Source organism: Hemitrygon akajei, chromosome 7 (assembly GCF_048418815.1).
Source record: "Hemitrygon akajei chromosome 7, sHemAka1.3, whole genome shotgun sequence".
Taxonomy (NCBI): domain Eukaryota; kingdom Metazoa; phylum Chordata; class Chondrichthyes; order Myliobatiformes; family Dasyatidae; genus Hemitrygon; species Hemitrygon akajei.
Window position 1 is genome coordinate 183617768 of NC_133130.1, and position 23560 is coordinate 183641327.

Below are 23560 nucleotides of genomic sequence, written 5' to 3' on the forward strand. Positions count from 1 at the left end.
GCTGTTGGCTATTTGACCTTGCCCACAAACATTCATTGAAAGCTTTACACTTTTGTGCAGCAGATAAGGCTTGTGATCCAATGCATAAGCTCTTATTTAGAATTGGAAGCTTGATCAATGTACAATGGTGTCATGACCTGTCTGGGTTTGAGTTCTTCCTGTTGATGTCAACTCAAAGATACCTCTCCAGAGTGAGGCAACGTATGATGATGCAAGGAGAAATGTACAGGAGATGCCATGTGTACAGGCCCACTCATTCTTTTCTTTCCACCAAGGAGTCTTCTGGTTCTGTGCATTTCCTCTTTGGTTAGCAACAGAAATGGTCAAAATGCAATCAGTGTATCTTGAGAGGTATTTAACGTCAAAATGAGTCCTTTGTACTCTTATGGCAATAGGAGCCTCACATCCTGCTCATGCAGTTACCCAGAACATTAAAGAAACAAATCATGGTTTGCTAAGTGGAACTGTATATGCTCCAAATGAACCTCTCCTCACCCTGACTTATCCTGTCAATGCATCTACATTTCTTGCTCTCTCATGTAAATAATGAGATTTAAGGGACAATTATGATGTTCACCTCAAACATTTCCCTTGGCATTGAGTGTTCCATTCTAAGCACTCTCTGGTTAAAGACTTTTTTTGTGAATTCCCCATTGGGAAGTAGTGGCCATTTGATGGTTCAAGGCTTCAAGTTTTCCCCTATACTCTCAGCTGCAAACATCTCTATCTTTCACTTCTTTCTCAAAAAGTGCCCAAACTGTCATTTAGAGTTACATCAATGACAAATACTGTCCCTAAATAATGGCTTCCAAATTTGTGTTCTCAAGATCTTTATAGATTTCTTTTTACATTCACATGCAGCCTAAATACAGCCTATCATTTTAAGCAAGAGGAAAGAACACTGGATCTTCATCAGGTCCAGTAGTTATTTCATCATCATGCAGAAAATCTGAGATGATTTGTGATGATACTAGATTTTCTGCATGGTGACCAGTTGACTGTTCACTGATCTAGATCCAATGACTAACATTGAGCCTGTTGGCAGGTCTGCAGGGTTCAGGCATTATCAGATGATGCAAATATGATATGATTTTTTTGGGGGGAAATTCCATGATATTGATTTCGTCGACATGTTTATACAATCCGTTGTGCTCTGAATTTATGAGAAGTGAACCACAAATAGCAACACAAGCATGTATAGCTAATTTAGCACAGTGGTATTCATGTTTTTCCATCTTGTGAGACATGAGCAGCATTAACCAACAATATAGCTGATAGCAACACACAAAACACTGGAGGAACTCGGCAGCATCTATGAGGAAGATGGATAGTTGACACTTTAGGATGAAACCTTTCATCTATGTGCTGCTCCTACATCTGCAATCTCTTATGTCTCCTGTACTGGTGATAAGGATTGGTTTAGTCTTATGCGCCTCCTGTTCCACCTCACCTGTCCCATAGTTTGGAAAAACACCATGTGGGTGTTTTCTAACACTTTTTATTTTCCCTGTTGATCAGGCTTTGAAGAAGATGCTGCATATGGCCAGGCACCAAGCCCCAAAGACAGAAGGTAAGGTGTGAGTGGCCTTGCTTTGAGATGGCCCTGCAGTATCTCCCATAACAGATGTTGCTTCTGAATAGAATATCATGACTTGCACTTGGAATTATGCCAAATTTAGTCAGTATCCAGGGTATTAATATTTAATGCTGAAATATGATTTAATTTATATATAATGAAAGAGGGATTAGCTTCAATATTGTTCCAACAGTGAAACAGTGGTCAATATTATTCCAAGATTTGTTATAGAAGGTTTGTTGAACAGGACATTACACACTTTAAGTATTCCTGAATTCTTTCTCTGAACCTCTATATCTCACTGCCCTTTTAAGATTCACCTTCAAACCTGCCTTGGTGCTTTGAAAACTTGGTCTAATTCTGTTCTTGTGAGAGGGACTGGGATATTTTACAATGTTAAAGGTGCTATATAATGTTAGCTGTCTTGTTCTTATCTTGACTTTCAATTGTGTTGATAAAATACAGGTCAGTGATGAATAATTAACATTCTGAATGTGTTCCTATCAAGCAATGGTGATGCCAAAGGATTTAATTAATAATCACGTTGTACACTGCCTGAAATATGAAATCATTCTTGCTCATCAATAATTTAATAAGGCAAAATGTTGTTCCACTGTTTGTGCTTACACTTTCAATGAGAGCTGTGCACAGAGAAGCTACTTAACGGTATATTGTGATTGTTTAGTACGACACACCTATGAGGGAGTTTGTATAAGCAACATTTGTTGAAATAAAACTGAATTACTAACATTCACTATATTTCTTGAGCTTAGATGCACATTCTGTAGAGAACTGATAGGAGGAAATGCTGCAAAATAACTGAAAGGGAAGAACTGCTTTATAGAAATCTTATTGTGTTTGATGGTATGCTAAACATTGCAAAGAGGTGAATTGATAAAATAACATATGATCATTTCCACTAATATTTTTCCCTTATTCTACTCTGCTCAACATTGTCTAGTTGATCATTTTGTGGTCCTTCAGAAGTAGCAGTAAGCTTCCTGAGAGATACCTTTCAACAAATTTCAATATCATGAAGATGTTTTTCCAGGATCTATCTCACCTTTTTTGTTACCTTTTCAATCCATAAGTGACCAGAGATGTAATCCCAACCTCCTGTGGATGTATCTATCAATGGATGGTGAAAGTGGTAGTTCTGCTATAGCAATTAACATGTTGAACATAGAACATAGAACATGACCACATAACCTCCTCCAGAAACTGCCTAGAATTTCCCTACCACATACTACAAGGGAAATAAAGATATTACAAAGGTTGGATGTGCATTGTATGCAGCGGACTGGGGCTTACTGACTGGGTTCTTTGTGTATGTGTTTTTGGAAACTTCTTACAATATAATTTCAGAACATATAAGAATCATTGTAAAACTTATAAAGCTATTATAGCACAAAGAGAGCGTGAACACATAAGTGATTTGTTTGAAATAAAGTTTTACGGTGTGTGGCAAGGTACACCTTCTCCAGCAAGGTGACAGTGGTCATTGGACTAGATGTAACTGACTACTGTCACCACAAAACAGCCAGGTTTGGAGAGAAGGTGCCAAGAGAATTTGGAAGGCTTAGGAGAGCAGAAAATACTTGGTTCTGAGTATCGTGGACCAGGACTGCTTGAAGTAGCTGCATATTTAGAGTGAAGTGGTGGAAGGAGCTGGAAGCTGGAATGTACAAATGCTTGGAAGCATGGAAGACACAGTAGTGTAAGAATTGGGAAGAAAAAATGGAATTGAGAAGAGGAGAATGAAGAATGATCAGGCAGCATGGACATCAGGTTGTTGGTTTGACTGGCAATATTAAGGAGGATATCTGAACTATCAGCAGGATATAAACAAATGGGAGGTTGGGGCAGGTCAGGGACTGAAGCACTGGACAAGAGAGAGGCTGCAAACACAGGGATGCATGATGAATGAAGAGGACATTTTTATTTAAGCTGATGAAAACAGAAACCTTTAAGAAGTGGAGGGAGGGATGAAGTAGAGAGCTGGGAAGTGATAGGCTGGAGGGAAATGGGCTAGGGGGCAGGTGGAGAATTATGGGAAATAAAAGAGAAAGAAAGGTAGGGCTGGGGGAGATTATAGTGGGGGGGGGGGAAAGAGAGAGAAAGAGAACCAGACTAAAATTATAGATAGGGATGGGGTAAGGGGGGGGGCAGGGGTATTAACGGAGGTCTGTGAGTTGAATGTTCATGCCGGCAGGTAGGAGACTACCTAGGCAGGAGATAAGGCATTGCTCCATTTAGGAAAATGTGGTTTATATTTTTGACTCATTTGAAGATACTTGCACCAGAAACATGATGCAAATGGGAAATTTTTTCTTCATTTTCTTAATTAATTATTTTTTAAACAATTATTTGTGAATTTTTCATTTTGTACATTTGTAATTTTTCTGCCTTCTGCACACAGCATAAGAAATAGCTTCATGACTTGCCTAATATTTTGGTACAGTGGGGGTTCCCAAACTTTTTGTTGTGCCATAAACCAATGCCATTAAGCAGGGGGTCTGTAGAGCCCATGTTGGAGACCCCTGCTGTATAGGATCAGGATCATTGTTGCTTTTGGGTTACAATGGCACAAGCTACCAAGAAGTGCAGAACAGAACAGAAGTGTAGTGTGAATAAGAAATACTAATGTAGCAAGTATCTACTGTATCTGCTCTCACATTTATAACTAGATGTGACCATTGACCATCAACTCTCCAAGTGATGCAGTGAGAAAAGCATGGAGCCACCTACTCATCTGAGTCTGACTGATGTCATTTGTAATCGTCATGTTTTCCATTCATATGGCGCAGAGGTTCCCAACCTGGGGTCCACGGACCCCTCAGTTAATGGTAAGGATTCATGGCATAAAAAATGTTGGGGAACCCCCAGAGGTGGGGTAAAATATTTAAGACTGGTACCCGTTGGCTTGCCTGGTGCTTCTAGTTACAAACAATCACTACATTTACTGAATGAAGCTTGCCTTGAGAAGCTCATGAACTCTTACGTTGCCAGCTGCTGGAAACTGGAAAGACAGACAGAAAATGTGCTGATGAAAGTGCTAACTAGTTCCCTCTCAAGATTAAAAAAATAGATGTTTTCTAATCTCCCAAATTTTGGCACACCAATTGATTATAGAATAGGCTTCATTTCAACAGTTCTGTGGTTATTGCATCTAGATAGGAAAACATCTCTGCATAGCAGGCAGAATCTAAAGACTTAATATTACTAGAATATAAAGTGAAATTCAATATGGAATGTTACTGGTTGACTTCAAGACAATGAAGCTTACTGAAGTAGATAACTTGCACTGGTTGAGGATAAAATCGGTTTCAGTTCAAAACATCAGACTTGATCTGAAAATAAGACAATTATTTTTGTCCTGAAATCATATAGAAGGAAGATAGGATGTAGTTTACTGAACTTTCATTTTTGCTTTTCACTTATGCAGTTCACAGTGATCAGTGATCAACATGGACCTCGTGAGACAAAAGAGACAAAGACAGATTTAGTGTGAAATTAGTTTACTGCTAAAGAGCGGAAAGTAAAGGATATGCTGGCAAAATTAATTGAAGTAGGGTGGAAAGAAGCTCATGTTCATCTTAAGTACTGATACAGACAGATTGGGCTGAAAACTACTTCTGTACATTAAATCCCTTGTAATTCGGGATTACAATGCATCATGTTTATTCATAAACTAGTTCTAATGTCACAGAACAATTAAAGTCTTAAAATGGGATTCTCATTTGACTTCATCCAAATAAATGATTTTGAATGCATTCAAGAAACATCCTCAAAGTATGGAACCATTTTCCAATAGTGTATTTTTCAAGGCACAAAGGCTTCCCCAATCATTAACAGGGCCATTGAAAGTAACAGTGCCACAGGTATATTGTAGAACCAGATAAATTGAAGGGCTTCAAAGTTTGATAAATTAGCATCCTTAAGAAATGTAAATTTGTTAAGATAACCAGAAACCATTAGCTGATTGATTACATTGTCACCATCAGTAATACTCACTATGAATTACAAATACGTCAATTTGTGAACAAAATTGGGCTTGTCCCATTTTACTCTTCGTGACCCCTGTCATGTTATTTGAGCCTTCAATATCTCATTTCCCATTCCAGAATAGTCCTCAGCTGTGGTAAGGGTAAGTAGAGTTGCCAATCAAACTAATCCAACTGTTCTCAAGGGTGAAATTTTGCCCTTAAACTCTTGTATTCCTATCTGGTCTAATTTATTAAACGGTATTGAGCGAAGTTCTAACTGATCCAGACTTGACAAGTTAAAAAGAAAGAAAAGCAAAGAAAGAAAGAGATGGACCTGTAAAGTGCTTTTACAGCTAATGAAATATTTCTGAAAGGTGGTCACTGCAGTAAAGTAGCAAATACAGCAGCCAATTTGTGCACAGTCAGACCACACAAACAGCAATTAGCTAATCAGGCATTTTATTTAGTGAAGCACACACAAAATGCTGGAGGAAAACAGCAGGCCAGGCAGCATCTATGAAGAAGAATAAATAGGCCGAGATTCTTCATCAGGGTGGGAAAGAAAGGGGGAAGAAACTGGAATAAAAAGATGGGGGCGAGGGGAAGGAGTACAAGCTGGCAGGTGATAGGTGAAGCCAGGTGAGTGGGAAGTTTGGTAGGTGGGGGGGATGAAGTAAGATGCTGGGAGATCATAGGTGAAGAAGTAATCTGATCAAAGAGGACAGTGGATTATGGAAGAGAGGGAAGGAGGTGATGGGCAAGTGAGCAGAAGAGAAAGGGTAATTTAGTGATCTGGCTTAGGGAACGATTTATTTACTTATTGAGATATAAAGCAGAATAGGCCCTTCTGGCCTTTTGAGCTGCACTGCCCAGCAACCCCTGATTTGACCTGAGCCTGATCATGGGCCAATTTACAATGATCAATTAACCGACCAACCGGTACATCTTTAGACTGTGGGAGGGAACCGAAGCACCCGGAGGAAACCTACAGGATTACAGGGAAAATGTACAAACAGACAGCGACATGGGAATCTCCCTGTTAATTCTACTAAATTGTTTATTGCCTTCACCAGCTCCTCAGATCTACACTCAACAGACGGCCTAGATTTTGTATTCATGACCTTGGAGTGGAGCTTGAACGTTGTGATTTAGATGGAAATACCATCAAGCAAGCTAGTCCCATATAGCTAAATGACAATGCGTAACCCATCAGCTGACTGATCAACAGATTTGATTAATGTATCACAAAATGTGGAAATCTAGAATCATGCTTTCCAGACCCTGTAAAGTCAGAGTTAATTGAATTTTCAGAACCAATACTAATTGATTTTTATTACAGTATGTAAGTTATTAATGACTACAGAGGCAAGTAAATTAAATTAAAATACAGAAATTTTTTCATAATTTAGTTGAAAGGCAGGGCAACTTTGAGAAGCTGTGGACCTTCTCTTGTTTCTATAGTTCTATGATTTATTTCAATTATTTCATTCATGAAGTGTGTTGAATGTAAGCATGCATCACTGGCATGCCATATTCACCTGCTTCACTTTCTGTTCTAGTTAACATAACCAGAGGTTTAGTTGTAGTGTAGTTTCAGTACATCATTATTACATATCATAATGTAAGAAAAGGTCTTGCTTTCAAAGCTGACTTCAGGACATTAAGTCCTTTTACTGTTTTTGAATTAAATTGTAAGTATAATTATTTTGCAATGAAGTGAGTGGTATCCAACTAAGAAGCAGATCACTGAGATTGGAATTACAAATTGCGATATTCCCCTGAAGATTTTCTTTCATGCTTGGAAATAAACTTGTATATAAAAATTGAGTTGCTCTGTCCAATTAAAAGAAAAAATAAATTACTGGTCATATAGTGCATGCTCTCAGTACTCTGAAGTGTATTCTGTAATGCAATAATGTTGTCAATGTGACAAGTCCAAGATCCAATCTTCAGTGCAACTTTATCGAGCATTCCACACAATCTATTACACCTGCACGAACAGAGGTGATCTTCAGATCCTAAAACATACATCATCAGTTAAAGGTTACTTATTGCAAAGATCAATGACTTTGCTAAAGTAAAGTTAGAAACCATTACTTATAACTTCTGCTGCATGGTTCCCAATGTTTTTGGAAGTAGCTAAGTTTTAAGCACTGTTCTCATTGTCCAGTATTCCAGTTGCAGGTTGAGAGTGAACAAATTGTTTTCTACATTGTATGCTCATCATTAGGAAAATACTTCTGTTGCTCATTCTGCTTCCTTGAAAGTAGAATGCCAAACTTGCCAAATCCGCCCAGGTTGTGGGTCCACCCAGCCTGGTGCCTGTGTGGAAGTCCTGGTAAGATAAGGGTTAACAGAATGTCCAATCAAGGATAGATTGCAGGTTGAGTGCAGGCAGCCCAGGGAAGAACAGTTTTTGAAGCGCAAAAAAGCTGGATGAATTCAGCAGGTCGGGCAGCATCCGTTGAAAGAAGCCGTCAACGGATGCTGCCCAACCTGCTGAGTTCATCCAGCTTTTTTGTGCGTCTTGATTTGACCACAGCATCTGCAGTGTACTTTGTGTTTACTAGTTTTTGAAGCGCGTAGCTTCCCTTTGCACAACGGGGAATCGGGCCACTTTGGCTTATGAAGATGAGAGAAGAATGTAACAGAAGGAGTCGAGGTGCACACTCACCAAATGAGGGATAATTACTAATGTCAAAGTGTCATCGGTTGTCAGCTTGTAGTGTCTATTGACTTTTAACACCTGTATTGTGAATGGTAATTGATCTTGCAAATAAGGAACTTGAACATATCCAAGGTTACCAATTGGTCAATATTGGTAAAAGGTGTATAAAAATTGGCATTTCTTTGTTCAGACTTCCAAACAGTTCAGTGACACGATGCACGCTAATCTCCTTGTACTCAAGTAAATAAAATGTGATTGAGGGACAAGTGTGAGTTCTCAGAGTGCAGGTAATTGGCAATGATATCTGCAAGTGCCATCTGTGCTGTACTTGTAGTGAAGTTTGGGATGGCCAACCTTCCTACAAGTCTTTATAGATTTCTTAGGCAGTCGATTGCTGTCCATACCTATGAAATAGAAGGCCATGGTCATTAGAATGGTTTCTGCACTTGCTACAGCTGCTTGTTGAAGGTTTTTGTTATTGTTGATGTTTTTAGACCATTATACTGTAAAGGTAAAATTATTTAGGGCTTTCAGCATGTTGTTGATAAAAGACACATGTCACCAATTAGTACAGGAGCATAATAATTTTGAATTTTACAACTACTTTTTGTTAACAACACCCACAAATATTCTTTTTTCAGGCAGCCAAAGCAGCTGAATTTTCACAGAAATGATTTTCTTTCTGCCAGGGGTGATTTATAAATCACTTGGACTTTTTTACGGAAGTACAAAATGCACAAAGGGAAGTAATGGGCAAAGGAATTCAGTAAGCTCTGCAGTGTTTGAAAAAAGGGCAGCAAACACCGTCGTATCATCCTATAGGAGATTAATTATTCCACATTGTTGGGATTTGCTTCTGCATTTGAAGCCATGGAGGCTGAGGAGTCTGCTATCAGATTTCAACCCAAGGATGACACTGACAGTGCCAACATCAGTGAACATTGAAAATGTTGCAAAGATACCAATCCTTTTTAAAGCGAATATTGACATTGCAGTCAATATTCAAAAAATTGATAATATTAACTATATAATAGCCATAGCTAGTTATTCAGAACAGAAAATGCAAAGCAAATAAGACAAAAGGCCTACTGTATATTTTGAACTTATACTCATTGGTCACTTTATTAGCTAGCTTCTGTACTCAATAAAGTGACCACTGGGTGAAGGTTTGTAGTCTTCTACTGCTGTAGCTCATCCACTTCAAGATCCAACATGTTAAGCATTCTGAGATGATCTTCTGCACAACATTGTTGTAATGCATGGTTATTCGACTTACTATCGCCTTCCTGTCAACTTGAACCAGTCAGGCCTTATTCCCGGGCCTCTCTCATTAACAAGGCATTTTCACCTACAGAACTGCTACTCACTGGATAACTCCATAATAACTCCAATCAAGATCAGAGAAACAAAAGAGGGGCAGGAACACTTGAGAGCTACCACTTAATTCAGCCTAAATTGATCCATATTATTTTGAATATTTTAAAATAAATTAAACAAATGAGACGAAACAACACTGCCTTAAATTGCCCTAGAGAAAGGATGATTGTTAATGCTTTACATTTTACATAACTTCTTTTGATATTAAGTGCACTCACATCTACCAATGTTTAATATAGCAACTCCAGTAACATTAATTTATCTCAACATAACTCCAGGTGAATCATAAATTACTGATTTCATGCTGCATGTGATAAAGTCAGAAATGTCAATCCCAATGTCTGAGCCAGATACTGTGCCTATAATTATTTAAATATAATTACAATTGATGACTAATAAAATTAAAAGCTGTATTTCTTATGTCATCAAGATGTTCTGCAGCCTCCAATGAGGTGCGGTCAGTTTTATAATATAGCGGTTTAATGCTTTGTTCGGAAACTCATTCAGTAAACTCAGATTAATTTCAACCAGATCCTCCTGTGTTCAGATTATAAATCTGAGAGACTCAATTTACAATTAAATTACAGAACAGCTCATACACTCAGTGGGCATTTATTAGGTACATATCTGATTAGATATGCAAATATCTAATCAGCTAATCATGTGGCAGCAACTCATTGCATAAAAGCATACAGACATGGTCAAGAGGATTAGTTGTTGTTCATGCCAAATTTCAGAACGGAGAGGAAATGCAATCGAAGTGACTTTGACCATGGAGTGTTTGTCAGTGCCAGATGGGGTGGTTTGAGTATCTCAGAAATTGCTGATCCTCTGGGATTTTCACATATAACAGTCTCTAGAGTTTACAGAGAATGGTGCAAAAAACAAAAAGAAAATGTCCAGTGAGTAGCAGTTCTGTGGTTGAAAATGCCTTGTTAATGAGAGAGGCCCGGGAATAAGGCCTGACTGGTTCAAGTTGACAGGAAGGCGATATTAAGTCAAATAACAATGCATTACAACAATGTTGTGCAGAAGATCATCTCAGAATGCTTAACATGTTGGATCTTGAAGTGGATGAGCTACAGCAGTAGAAGACTACAAACCTTCACCCAGTGGCCACTTTATTGCGTACAGAAGCTAGCTAATAAAGTGACCACACACACAAAATGCTGGTAGAACACAGCAGGCTAGGCAGCATCTATAGGGAGAAGTGATGTCGACGTTTCGGGCCGAGACCCTTCATCAGGACCAATGAGTATAAGTTCAAAATATACAGTAGGCCTTTTGTTTTATTTGCTTTGCATATTCTGTTCTGAATAACTAGCTATGGCTATTATATATTCAATATTATCAATTTTTTGAATATTGACTGCAATGTCAATATTCGCTTTAAAAAGGATTGGTATCTTTGCAACATTTTCAATGTTAGCCAAAAGAAACATTGCGGGGTGAATGCACGAGAACTGACTATAACGTGCGGCACCAAGCACCATCAGCACTGAAGAATTGTACATTCACACTCACTAAGGAAACAGCACACTTAAAAAGAAAGGCATCTCATGGAGTTTTTACTCTTACGAATTTTCTCTGAAATCTGCTTTCAATTCTTGATGTTTGCCTCGTAGCTCTGTTCAAGTCTGTCTCATCATCTATGTTGGATTAGGATCAAAATTGTTATTGTTCCTGTGCTTTAATTTTCTTTGTGCTTGCTTGTATGTTTATACAATCACTTGCTTGTCGATAAATGTTCAGTGGTTTTTCAGTAATTTGTAGAATAACTGGTTCTGTACTTCAGTAGTTTCTTTGTCGGTAAGCCTGAGCTCTCATAGCAATGTAGGTCAAGACTGTCCTTGTTACAAGGACGTGGTGGTGGAATGAACCCAAGTGCTGAACACAGGCGCAGAGGCAGAGTAGGGAGGTGTTATGGTCATAGCAAGCACGGAATTGGTGCCTAGGGAGTCTTTACCCAGAGTCTTGGTTTTAGTAGAGAATTCAGGAACGATGCTAGTCTAGAACCGATAGTCCCAAGAACCATGGAACAAGGTTAGTCATACACAAGTCAACCAATGAACTGACAGCTCGTAGTTGTGGTCACAGGGCTTTTATACTGCATTTGCTGATGGAAAGCAGGTGTTTGTAGTTAGTGGAACTTGGGAATGATTGGGAACGAAACGAGGTGATTGAGGCCCAATTCCTGAGGAAAATAGCCGGGTGGGTGATTGCCAGAAGGGACCGAGACAGTCCTTGTTGTCTCACAGCGTGATCTTATCAGAAGAGATTCTCTGTCTGTCCTGCTTGCAATATAAAGACAGACCATGAGGCAGGTTCTTTGTTAGAGTTCATTACCTGTTCCGATGGTTCAGTGATTCCATTTAATATCAGAGAATGCATACAATGTGCAACCTGTTGCTGTGTTCACGTTGCTCACAGTGCTCTACTGAACATCTAATGAAACAGCTGTAACCACAAGATTTGTGCCTCATTCTTGACTCTGAAGAACCTTCTGGACAGTGCCATCTCCAGATCCAACGTCCAAGTGTGATAGAGTAAAGGTCTGGGCAATGGATTTGTGCAATCTCAATCTCTCTTTCTAATGGCTTCATTATGGTTGTGCTGCCTAACCAAGGAATATTTTCAAAATTTGTTTACAGCATCTGTCTGCTGTGGAAGGACAGATATTACTGTCTCTTCCCCTGCACAATTCTGGTGGAAGAAATGGGTGGAATTTGTCAAGGAAGGGCTGTCTGAACCAGCTGAGATGCCTGGCCTTGGTCCTGTTAGCTCTGCTGTACAGTTCTCATCTCACATGCTTCTCAGCAATGTTTACATCTCTCATACTTCATGTCTTAGTCACGATGCTTTAGCATCTTACTTTCAATCTGAGATGCCCTTTCGACAGACGAAGTGGAGATCCTGAGCCAACTATTCAGACTATTTGTTGTTCAATGACCTTACCTCTAAATTGCTGGATTTCTTTCTCCAGCAGTTACTAACCACTTTATAACATTGAATTAAGCTGGTGTTCCATTGTTGTTTCTGCTCAGTTTTGTATCCCATTCTTTTTCTTTATTGACTTAGTACAAAGCTGCCTTTACCTATTCGCATCTCTCACATTCCTCAAAAATATTGACATTTTGCTTTGTGCATTCAAGTTACTTTTCCCATCTTAGTGGACTGAAAATGTGGTGTTTTTAAACTGTAAAGATGCAAAATATCATGCATTGCAGAATTAATGAGCGCATAGTATGTGCTATGCAGAAAACCAATTTAAAAAGGAAATATAACTGTACATGTTACAAGCATTCTAGTCTGTAATTCAGTATCTTAGCAAAGCAAGGTGCACAAATTGTGAATACTTCTACTGTCCCTTTTAAGTGACAGATCAAATATTTTTGCTTTGATAAATGTAACCCATAAATAGGAAATTTTAATGAGCCTGTCCCTTAGTAATAAATTTACTTTTAACTATTTATGTTTATCTGGACATCTTACCAAAGTTATTATGTATTTGATATTACTACCCTTTGTACCTCCATAACAAAATAGGACTTTTAATAATAAATTCATCTTTCATCCTGTGCCACTTTGTACCAATCTTCGGCTTCTATAGATCCATTTCTATGTCTTTTTTTAGTGAGCTTTACTAAAGCAACCCACATTGCTTTAAGGTTATGCCTAATTCACCCGATTGTTGTTCAGGGATATTTTTAATTCCCTCACCAATGGGCGAAAACTAAATGTTTCTATTACTAGAGGAAAGAGAGAAATCAATAAAACAATAACATCAATGGGCCACAAGACAGTCTGATTAAAGCTTCCAATACAGATGCTTGACATTAACTACCCCTGTTTGAAGGATTCCATACTCCTCCCGAAATGCTGCAATCTCGTCTCCCTTTTCAGGTTTTCTAATCCAGTACCAACACCAGGTTGTGATTCCTCTGACTGCTTGTCCCTCCCCTTAGCAAATTTTGTTGATATTGAGTTTGTAGTTGACCATTGGGTTTTTGTGGCAAGATGACTGCCAGGCCTTTCTTCCGCACAGATACCAGGTTGGGAACTGACCGGATCTGACTGCAGGCAGGAGCTCCCTGCCTGCAGAAAATCCTCCTCACTAGCAAGAACGAAAGAGTGCTAATCAAAATATCTAAAATACTTTGCCAGTATCTTTCAGTTCTTCACTTCATACAGAGATTAATTTCGACACAACACTGATTCCTTCAGCTTCCCTTCTTTAAAGCATGATTTATGTCAGTATGTGACATTGGTACCCATTAGCTCTCCTAGTTATAGGGCAAGCATAATGCCAGAACGGTGGGAATAATAACCATTAGCTCTTCTATTTGCACCGTGTGATTAATGACTCCTACTTGCAAAGAATAATGAACATTATTGTAAAACTGATGCCTGCAGAAGTCCTATACCTTCAGTATGATAAATCTGTGTGTCAGATAAACCATCAGTTGTTCTATTTGGAGCCAGCAAATTAGTGCCTACGTAATACTTACAAGCTCTCTTATTTGTCTAATCTGAAAGACATTAGTGGGTGTCTTTGTACCTTTGAACTTGTACAGGAACAATGAAGAAAAAGTTCAAAAAGAAACCAAGATGCTGCCTGACCTGCTGAGTATTTCCTGCATTTTCTGATTTATTACAAATTTCCAGCATCTGGAGTTTTCTCATTTTCACTGAGGTGAATACAACTGGCACAATCAATCTGCTAATTGAATCAGTTTGATGAATGTGGTTGGCTAATATTATAAGACAACAGTTATTTATAGTGTGTTGAATGCCTGTTTCCTACACAGCTACACCTACAATGTGAACCTAATCAGTTTGTAACACAGAGATAAATCAGATCTATTTACGCAGAGCGTTGGAAATCAGTGTGTACTGTATGCAATGTGTTGGTTCGTAACGTTGATGCTTTTGGTGCCTCCGGGCTGAGCTCTTGACATGCGCCCAACTCCTTTACCCGCACAGCCCATACCAACCACTGGCCATTATCCAGCCCTCCTCTTCTGCCGCTGAAGCTTTCATCCATGCATTTATTTTCTTCACTTTAAACAGTTCCAATTCTCTCTGGTGCCCCTTCCCTTCTTCCCACATAAGTTTATCCATTATCTTACCCACAATCCATCACTCCCACGCTCGCTGGCCTACATTGTCTCCCATCTTGCAAAATCACAAGTTAACTTAATTTCCATAGCCCTCACTGAATTTGCTTCATGGACTCTTCCTCAAATCCAACAATAAGGGAAATTCTCTGTCTCTGCTTTTTTTCTATTCTGGACTGTTCTGCATCCCCAATTCTGACTGTTGCTCACAAAATTATAGAATCATGGAGTCAAACAGCACAGAAACTAAGCTCGAAGCAAATTTATGATCAAAGAACGTGTACTACATAGTATATGTACAGCATATACTATATAGTACAGTGAGATTCAGATTCTTGCAGGTATTCACAGCAGAACAAAGAAATGCAATAGACTCAATGGAAAAACTCGCACACAAAGTCCCTTTAGCTTAATTGATCCTTGCTGACAAAGATTCCTATCTATGCTAACCCTATTTTCGCACATTTGGCCCATGTCCCTCTAAACCAGGGGTTCGCGACCTTTTTTATGCCATGGACCCTTACCCTTAACTGATGAGTCTGTGGACCCCAAGTTGGGAACCCCTGATCTAAACCTTTGCTGTCCAGGTACCTGTCCAATCACCTTGCAAATATTGTTAAAGTACCACCTTCAACCACTTCCTCAGGCAGCTCATTCCATACAGTAACCACTCCCCAGGTGAAAAGGTTGCCCCTCAGTTTATTACTAAATCTCTCCCCTCTCACCTTAAACCTAGGCTCTCGAGTCTTGATCTCCACTTATCAATGCTGCCTATAATTTTCTACACCTCTATAAGATCATCCTTCATTCTCCTACTATCCAGTGAAAACTACACTAGCAGCTGTGCCTTTGCTGGGCTTAAGGTCTGAAATGCCCACCCTGAACCTGACTGGCTTCCTCTTGCTCCCTCCTGCCTCCTATAGAAATGTTCTTCTTCCCCCTTCCTTGTCTTTTGGTGACCTGCCTTAATATCTGCTTCGAAGGTTTGGGGTAAAACTTTCTCAGAACCATCCCAGAATGACTTAATGTGGAAAAATTCTGTATTCTTATGTTGAGTTTATTGTCACTAGTACAAGCTGCAGTACAAATTCTGTATCCTAGTCAGACAACATGATAAATGCCAATTTAGGAAACTCTCTTGCATCTACTTTCCTATTCACACACAGTGAGTCAATCAGTAATACTGGTATCAGTTACTGACCTTGTTGATCAAGAATGACAAATGCCAGTTTGTTCTTCTAGTGTCAGAGGAAGTTGTAAGCACAGAAAAAGGTCATTCAGCCCACTATATTTATTAATTGTCCATTCTATTATCCTTCCCATGTATACAGATCCCACTTGCCTGCATTAATTCCATATCTTCTATGTCCTGCTTATTCAAATACCTGTAAAGATGCCTCTTCTATTTAGTTATTGAGATACAGTGCAGAATAGGCCTTTCCAGCCCTTTAAGTCACACCGCCCAGCAAACCCCCCCCCCCCAATTTAACCCTAGCCTAATTATGGGACAACTTACAATGACCAAGTAACCTATCAATAGGTACATCTTTGGACAGTGGGAGGAAACATGAGCACTTGGAGGAAACCCACGTGGTCACGGGGAGAATGTACAAACTTCTTACAGCGGTGGGAATTGAACCTGGGTCGCTGGTACTGTAAAGCATTGTGCTAACCACTGTACCATCTGACTGTGGGGTGATTCTTTTTTATATATATATTTTTTTAATTAAATTTTTAAGAGAATTACATAGAATGGATAGAATAATAGTGTAATGAAAATTAATATTAGCCCTCCCCCTCCCCTTAATCCTTCCCTCCTTAACATCCCTGTTTAAAAAAAAAAGAAAAAAGAAAAAAAAAGAAAGAAGAAATAAAGAAAGATTGTCTGGATATCGGAGGATCCCCACATGCTCCATGGAGTTCAAAATAACTTTAGTATATATCTTTATTTTTTTTCCCCAAATAACTACGGTAATAATTTTATCTTCAAAGGACCGATATATTTAATCCTATCTTTTGTAGATTAGGGTGCCAAATTTTCAAATATATATCATATTCATTTCTTAAATTGTAAGTAATTTTTTCAAGTGGAATGCAGCTATATATTTCATTATTCCAACAGTCCATAGTTAAGTATGAATCTGATTTCCAAGTAACTGCAATAGCTTTTTTGGCTACTGCCAATGCAATTTTTATAAATTTTTTCTGATATTTATTCAATTTAGGTTTCAGTATTATCCCTTCAATATCACCTAATAAAAATAATATTGGGCTATGTGGAAGTTGTATTCCAATAATTTGTTCCAGTAAAAGTCTTAGATTTATCCAAAAAGGTCTGTGGGGTGATTCTTGTGGCAGCTCTCTCCAGATACCGTTGTGTGTGGAAAACTTAACCTGTGTGAAAAGTCATATCTCCTTTAAACCTTCTTTCTCTCACCTTAAACCTATGAGCTATAAGTTTTAGACACACCGAAACAAAAACACTGACTATATATCTTATCTAAGCCTTTCACAAATTTATAAATGTCATTCACAACACCTTTCAATCTCCCTCGCTCCAGGGAAAACAGACCCAGCCTATAGCTTCCAACCCAGGTAACAACCTTGTGAATCCATTCTGCATTTGCACACAGTGTGCATAATGTATTCCACGTTACAGGTAATAATGGTACAAATTGGTAGTAGGGTGGGTTGGCAAGTTTTCAGATGACACAAAGGTTGGTGGTGTTGTAGATAGTGTAGAGGATTGTTGAAGATTGCAGAGAGACATTGATAGGATGCAGGAGGGGGCTGAGAAGTGGCAGATGGAGTTCAACCCGGAAAAGTGTGAGGTGGTACACTTTGGAAGGACAAACTCCAAGGCAGAGTACAAAGTAAATGGCAGGATACTTGGTAGCGTGGAGGAGCAGAGGGATCTGGGGTACATGTCCACAGATTCCTGAAAGTTGCCTCACAGGTAGATAGGGTAGTTAAGAAAGCTTATGGGGTGTTAAATTTCATAAGTCAAGGGATAGAGTTTAAGAGACGCAATGTAATGATGCAGCTGTATAAAACTCTGGTTAGGCCACACTTGGAGTACTGTGTCCAGTTCTGGTTGCCTCACTATAGGAAGGATGTGGAAGCATTGGAAAGGGTACAGAGGAGATTTACCAGGATGCTGCCTGGTTTAGAGAGTATGGATTATGATCAGAGATTAAGGGAGCTAGGGCTTTACTCTTTGGAGAGAAGGAGGATGAGAGGAGACATGAGAGAGGAGACATGATAGAGTGGACAGCCTGCGCCTCTTCCCCAGGGCACCACTGCTCAGTACATGGCTTTAAGGTAAGGGGAGGGAAGTTCAAGGGGGATAAGAGATCTCGGAGTCCTTGTTCATCAGTCACTGAAGGTGAATGAGCAAGTGCAGCAGGCAGTGAAGAAGGCTAATGGAATGTTGGCCTTTATTACAAAGGGAGCAAGGAAATCCTCTTGCATTTGTACAGAGCCCTGGTGAGACCACACCTGGAGTATTGTGTACAGTTTTGGTTTCCAGGGTTAAGGAAGGACATCCTGGCTGTAAAGGAAGTGCAGCGTAGATTCACGAGGTTAATTCCTGGGATGTCTGGACTGTCTTACGCAGAGAGGTGAGAGAGACTGGGCTTGTACACGCTGGAATTAAGGAGATTGAGAGGGGATCTGATTGAAACATATAAGATTATTAAGGGATTGGACAAGATAGAGGCAGGAAATATGTTCCAGATGCTGGGAGACTCCAGTACCAGAGGGCATGGTTTGAGAATAAGGGGTAGGTCATTTAGGACAGAGTTAAGGAAAAACTTCTTCTCCCAGAGAGTTGTGGGGGTCTGGAATGCACTGCCTCGGAAGGTAGTGGAGGCCAATTCTCTGGATGCTTTCAAGAAGGAGCTAGATAGGTATCTTATGGATAGGGGAATCAAGGGATATGGGGACAAGGCAGGAACCGGGTATTGATAGTAATTGATCAGCCATGATCTCAAAATGGCGGTGCAGGCTCGAAGGGCCGAATGGTCTACTTCTGCACCTATTGTCTATTGTCTATGATATTAGAGGAAGGTTTTTCACTCAGAGACTGGTTGGTGTGGGGAATGCACTGCCTGAGTCAATGGTGGAGGCAGATACACTAGTGAAGTTTAAGAGACTACTAGACAGGTATATGGAGGAATTTAAGGTGGCGGGTTATATGTGAGGCAGGGTTTGAGAGTCGGCTCAACATTGTGGGCCGAAGGGCCTGTAATGTGCTGTACTATTCTATGTTCTATGTTCTAAATCAGAAGTTCTAATTTATACTGTACACTGACCATCAATGGTGTCAGTCAGGTGATAAATATCAGCAAGCACAAGGAAATCTGCAGATGCTGGAAATTCAAACACTACACACAAAATGCTGGTGGAACGCAGCAGGCCAGGCCACAGAGGTGCTGCAGTTAGTGTGACGCTATTACACCTCGGGGTGTCGTGTTTGGAGTTCAATGCTGATGTCCCCTGTACCTTCCTCACCATGAAATGCTTGTGTTTTCCCCAGGTGCTCCAGTTTCCTCCCACAGTCCATAGACATACTGGCTAGGTTAAATGGTCATTGTAAATTGTCCCGTGATTAGGTTTGGGCTAATCGGGGTTGTGGGGTGGCAGGGCCCACTCCATGCTATATCGCTAAATTAATAAAAGCAGGATGATCAATGTCAGTAATGTCCATCAACATCATGATTACATACATCATATGATAAATAAGTCAGTTTATCAAGCACATTTGAACCCCTCAGAGCTACTAAGTAAGCTTGCGGTGAATGTTTTTCTGTTACACTGTTACCTACAATACTTTTCATTTATGCACTTTGATAAATGTTAACATGAAACACCAAATTACCGCTGCAGATCTGGTTATAACTGCTGACAAATGTTGGTGCATAAACACCTCTGATGTGTGATTTAGCCCAGACCTACAGCACAAACATTTGAGAGCTCTCACAGTAAATTGGGCAGCACCTTCTGGTGTCTTTACTCTGAGGTTAAAGACAATCATCAGGAAATTGCCCGTGGAGTTCCCTATCCTCCATAAGCTTCACTGCTCCAGAACCCTGCCCACTGACTCGGCATCAAAGGGCCCGGGGTGAGGCATGAAGTGGCTGTACTTCAGTGACTCACATCCACTCATTAGGTCTCACCTTTTCAATACCAGTAAATGGTTAAAGCCATGGTAAGTATTAATTACTCCAAGCAACCCCCCTTGGCATTGAAGCCAACTTTTACATGTGGTGTCTTATTACTTTAGAATTTGTAGACGTTTAGAGTCATGGAACATTACAGCACAGAAACAGGCACACAGAGTCTGTGCCGAACTATTGTTCAAAGTTCAAAGCAATATTTATTAACTGAGTACATACATGTCACCACATACAACCCTGAGATTCTTCTTCTGTGAGCATACTTAGCAAATCTATAGGACAGTAACTGTAAACTGGATCAATGGACAACAGACTGTGCAAATGCAAATGGCAATAAATGATGTGCTTGAAGTAATAGGATACAAAGTCCTTAAAGTGAGACCATCAGTTGTGGGAACACCAGAAGTAAAATGAGCGTAGTTATCCCCTTTTGTTCAAGAGCCTGATGGTTGAGGGATATTAACTGTTCTTGAACCTGGTGGTGCGAGTCCTGAAGAACTTGTGCCTTCTACCTGATGGCAGCAGCAAGAAAAGAGCATGGACTGGGTGGTGAGGATCTTTGATAGTGGATGCTGCTTTTCCATGGCAACGTTTCACATAGATGTGCTCAATAGTTAGTGAGTGTCTAGTCCCATCGACCCATGTCTGGACCATAGTCCTCCACATCCCTCACATCCAAGTACTTACCCAAACTTCTCTTAAAAGTATATATACAAAAAAAAATTTTAAACACTTAGTGGACCCCTTTCTCTCCCTTTTCATCCCATCTATTTTCCTCTTAATTTCTGTGCAGGATTTACCATTAACCATTCTAATGTGTTTTTTGCATCATATTTTCTGCATTTCATTCAGTAGTCTTCGGTCTGAGCTCTTGGAGCGCTACCTTGCATGTTATGTTGTATAATATCCTATATATGTTTATATGTTTATATCCTATATATGTTTACCATGATGGATACACAGGGAAACAGATGAGATGTAATATTACATGCTGACTTTCCCTAAACAGCACAAATGGAGAAGCTGATATGTGCCCAGGGACATGACACTGTACAAGGTCCACAATCACTGCTGATGCTAAATACAATGTGAGAGTATTGACTGACTTTTGTACCAGTTACTGAATGTGCAGAGTCAAGCTGTTGTTGTAGTTGGCCTCTGTCAGTCAGTGTTGACCATGCACGTTGGGTTCTTGCTGTCAAGATACACAAGCCTGGGCAGTACGATATGGAGAGCAAGCTGTTTCCCATGTAGCAAGCTCCCGCTCTCCACGCATCTGATGAACCCAAAGGAATGACAGTGACCAATACAGTTTGGTACCAGAAGCGTTGCAGGAGTTGCTAGTCAGTGTTGAATACAACGTAGGATTGTCTTAGGGACTCCAGCTCCAGATTTTCCATCATGGGTTTACTCCCAAAGCCTCCCCAATGAATGGATATAGCCGCAGGGCAGCGGAGGCTTGAGATCAGAGTTTTTCTTCTCCTAGAATTTTCCTTCTCCTAGCTGAGCTAACAATCACGTCTGACAAGCCCCAACTGCCCAAAGTGACTGGTTTTAAGACACCAGTAACCCACCTTTGCCCCTTCTCCTGTTAGTAGAAATAGTTCCACTGGGCTTCATAGCTAAGTGGCACGTGAAGACCAGGAGCTGGACTTGGTTGTCAGAAGCTATTTATTGGGAGCACTTAATAGGTAGTGGGAGCTTGTCCCCATTACCATCCCCAGCTATAACAACCTTAAGGAACCTTAAGAGCCAAGTACAAGTGACTATTACTCAACTATAGGTTTAACACTAGTGACCAATGATAAATTTATCACATCGGCCAGTGTAACTCACCTACCCTGGGTCCTGGTGTCACACAGTGACATTGACTCAAATATATAAAAATAAAAGGAGAGCAGCTTTGCATTGATATTGACATTCATCACAAAAATTTGCATTTATATAACTTAAATAAGGAGGCCATTGGCCAATTGGGTTCTTGTTTACCTCTTTAAAGATAGTAAAGCCTTGCATCATCAGGAAACATTGCTGAGGCTTTAGAATGGACAATATAGGCAATTGTTATGGAATGCAGTTTAGGCGGAGAATTTAAGACCTATTGCAGGACTGTGACTGTGACCTCTGACTGTGGGGTGACTTATCCGTTACATACTGTTTGGGTCAAATTTGACCCGTTTTGACATTTGACAGCAGTAAAAACACCTTAAATGCCATTTTTTTAGCCAAAATTTGATGACTTTTCCTAAAGTGACCCAAAATGCGCAAAAATGAAAATATTTTAAAATGTTATACTTTTGTACAGGGGCTACAAGTGTCTGTATATTGAGGCTGTTCCGGGTCAAATTTGACCCTTACCTATTGAAATGGATTTTAGATCTCTGAAACATTAATTAAGGATTAATCACCCATTTATTAATGTCAGATAGGCTATTTATACATTCTAAATAGATCTGTGGTTCAAAATCTGGTATAGACACTTGTTATGAGGGGATTCTTGGGCCGGGTCAAAATTGACCCAGACCATACTGTGAAGGTATAGAATATGAACAGGTTGCCTGGGTTAAAAACTGGGGATGTGGAAGTGGTCAAAAATAGGGGAGCAGCAAAAAAGGTTGTAATTAAGGGTTGTAATGCTGAAAGAAGCTGCAGAGACAAAGACAAGACTACAGAGAGATTTGAAGAAAAGGATGGGACCATCAGGAAGGAGGTACAGAAGTCTGAAGGCACACACTCAATGATTCAGGAACAGCCTCTTCCCCCGCCATCTGATTTCTGAATGGACATTGAACCCATGAACACTACCACACTACTTCTCTATTTTTGCACCACTTATTTAACTTAACTGTTTTAAAAGAAGTGTGTGTGTGTGTGTGTGTGTGTGTGTGTGTGTGTGTGTGTGTGTGTGTGTGTGTGTGTGTGTGTGTGTGTGTTTACTGTAATTTGCAGTTTTTTTCTTTATTATATATTGCATTGTAGTGCTGCCATAAAGTCAACAAATTTCACGACATTGGCCAGTGATATTAAACCTGATTCTGAATTTTAAAACTTAGATGTTGCAGAAGCCAATGTGGTTCACAAGATGGGGTGAGAAATGGGATACTTGTGGTAATGCTTTGGATGAACAAATGCTTGTGTAGAGTAGAAAGTGTAAGGCTGCCAGGAATTCTATAATATGGGGACATTAAACACAGAGTAGGGAGATGATGCTCCAAATTCAAAAGAGTTGGGTCAGACCTCAGCTGGAGTTCTGGTCACCAAGGATGTGACAGCACTGGAGAGAGTACAGAAAGGACTCACCAGGACATTCTGTTTCAAAGAGAACCCAGATCTATTCTCCCCTGAGAGGAGGCGATTAAGAGGGACATGACTGAGATATATATAATTATGTGAGGTATAGACAGAGTGCACTGTAGGAAACCTTTCTCCCTATCAGAAGTAGGTAAAACTAGAGGACTTGGGTTCAGGATAAAGGGAAGGAGACTGAATGGGGATATGAGGGGGAACTGTCTTCACATAGAGAATGACAAGTACCTGGAAAGCACTCCCTGACAGCAGGGTTGCAGCAAGGTCAGTAAAGTGTTTAAATGTCGAGATGGACCCATGAATGCTTAGGCACAAAAGGCTATGGACTGCTTCTGAGGAAAAATAGGGTGGTA

General features: G+C 39.9%; 1 protein-coding gene across 1 annotated transcript in view; it reads left to right on the top strand.

The window, feature by feature from the left end:
* Nucleotides 1-1528: 1528 nt before the first annotated feature.
* The window catches only part of LOC140730113 (xenotropic and polytropic retrovirus receptor 1 homolog), a 74197-nt gene continuing 52165 nt past the window's right edge, over nucleotides 1529-23560 (top strand). Inside the window, exon 1 of the mRNA XM_073050248.1 lies at nucleotides 1529-1570. Within this exon, the coding sequence (XP_072906349.1) occupies nucleotides 1531-1570 (40 nt within the window). The 5' untranslated portion in view covers nucleotides 1529-1530. The remainder of the gene's footprint in view (nucleotides 1571-23560) is intronic.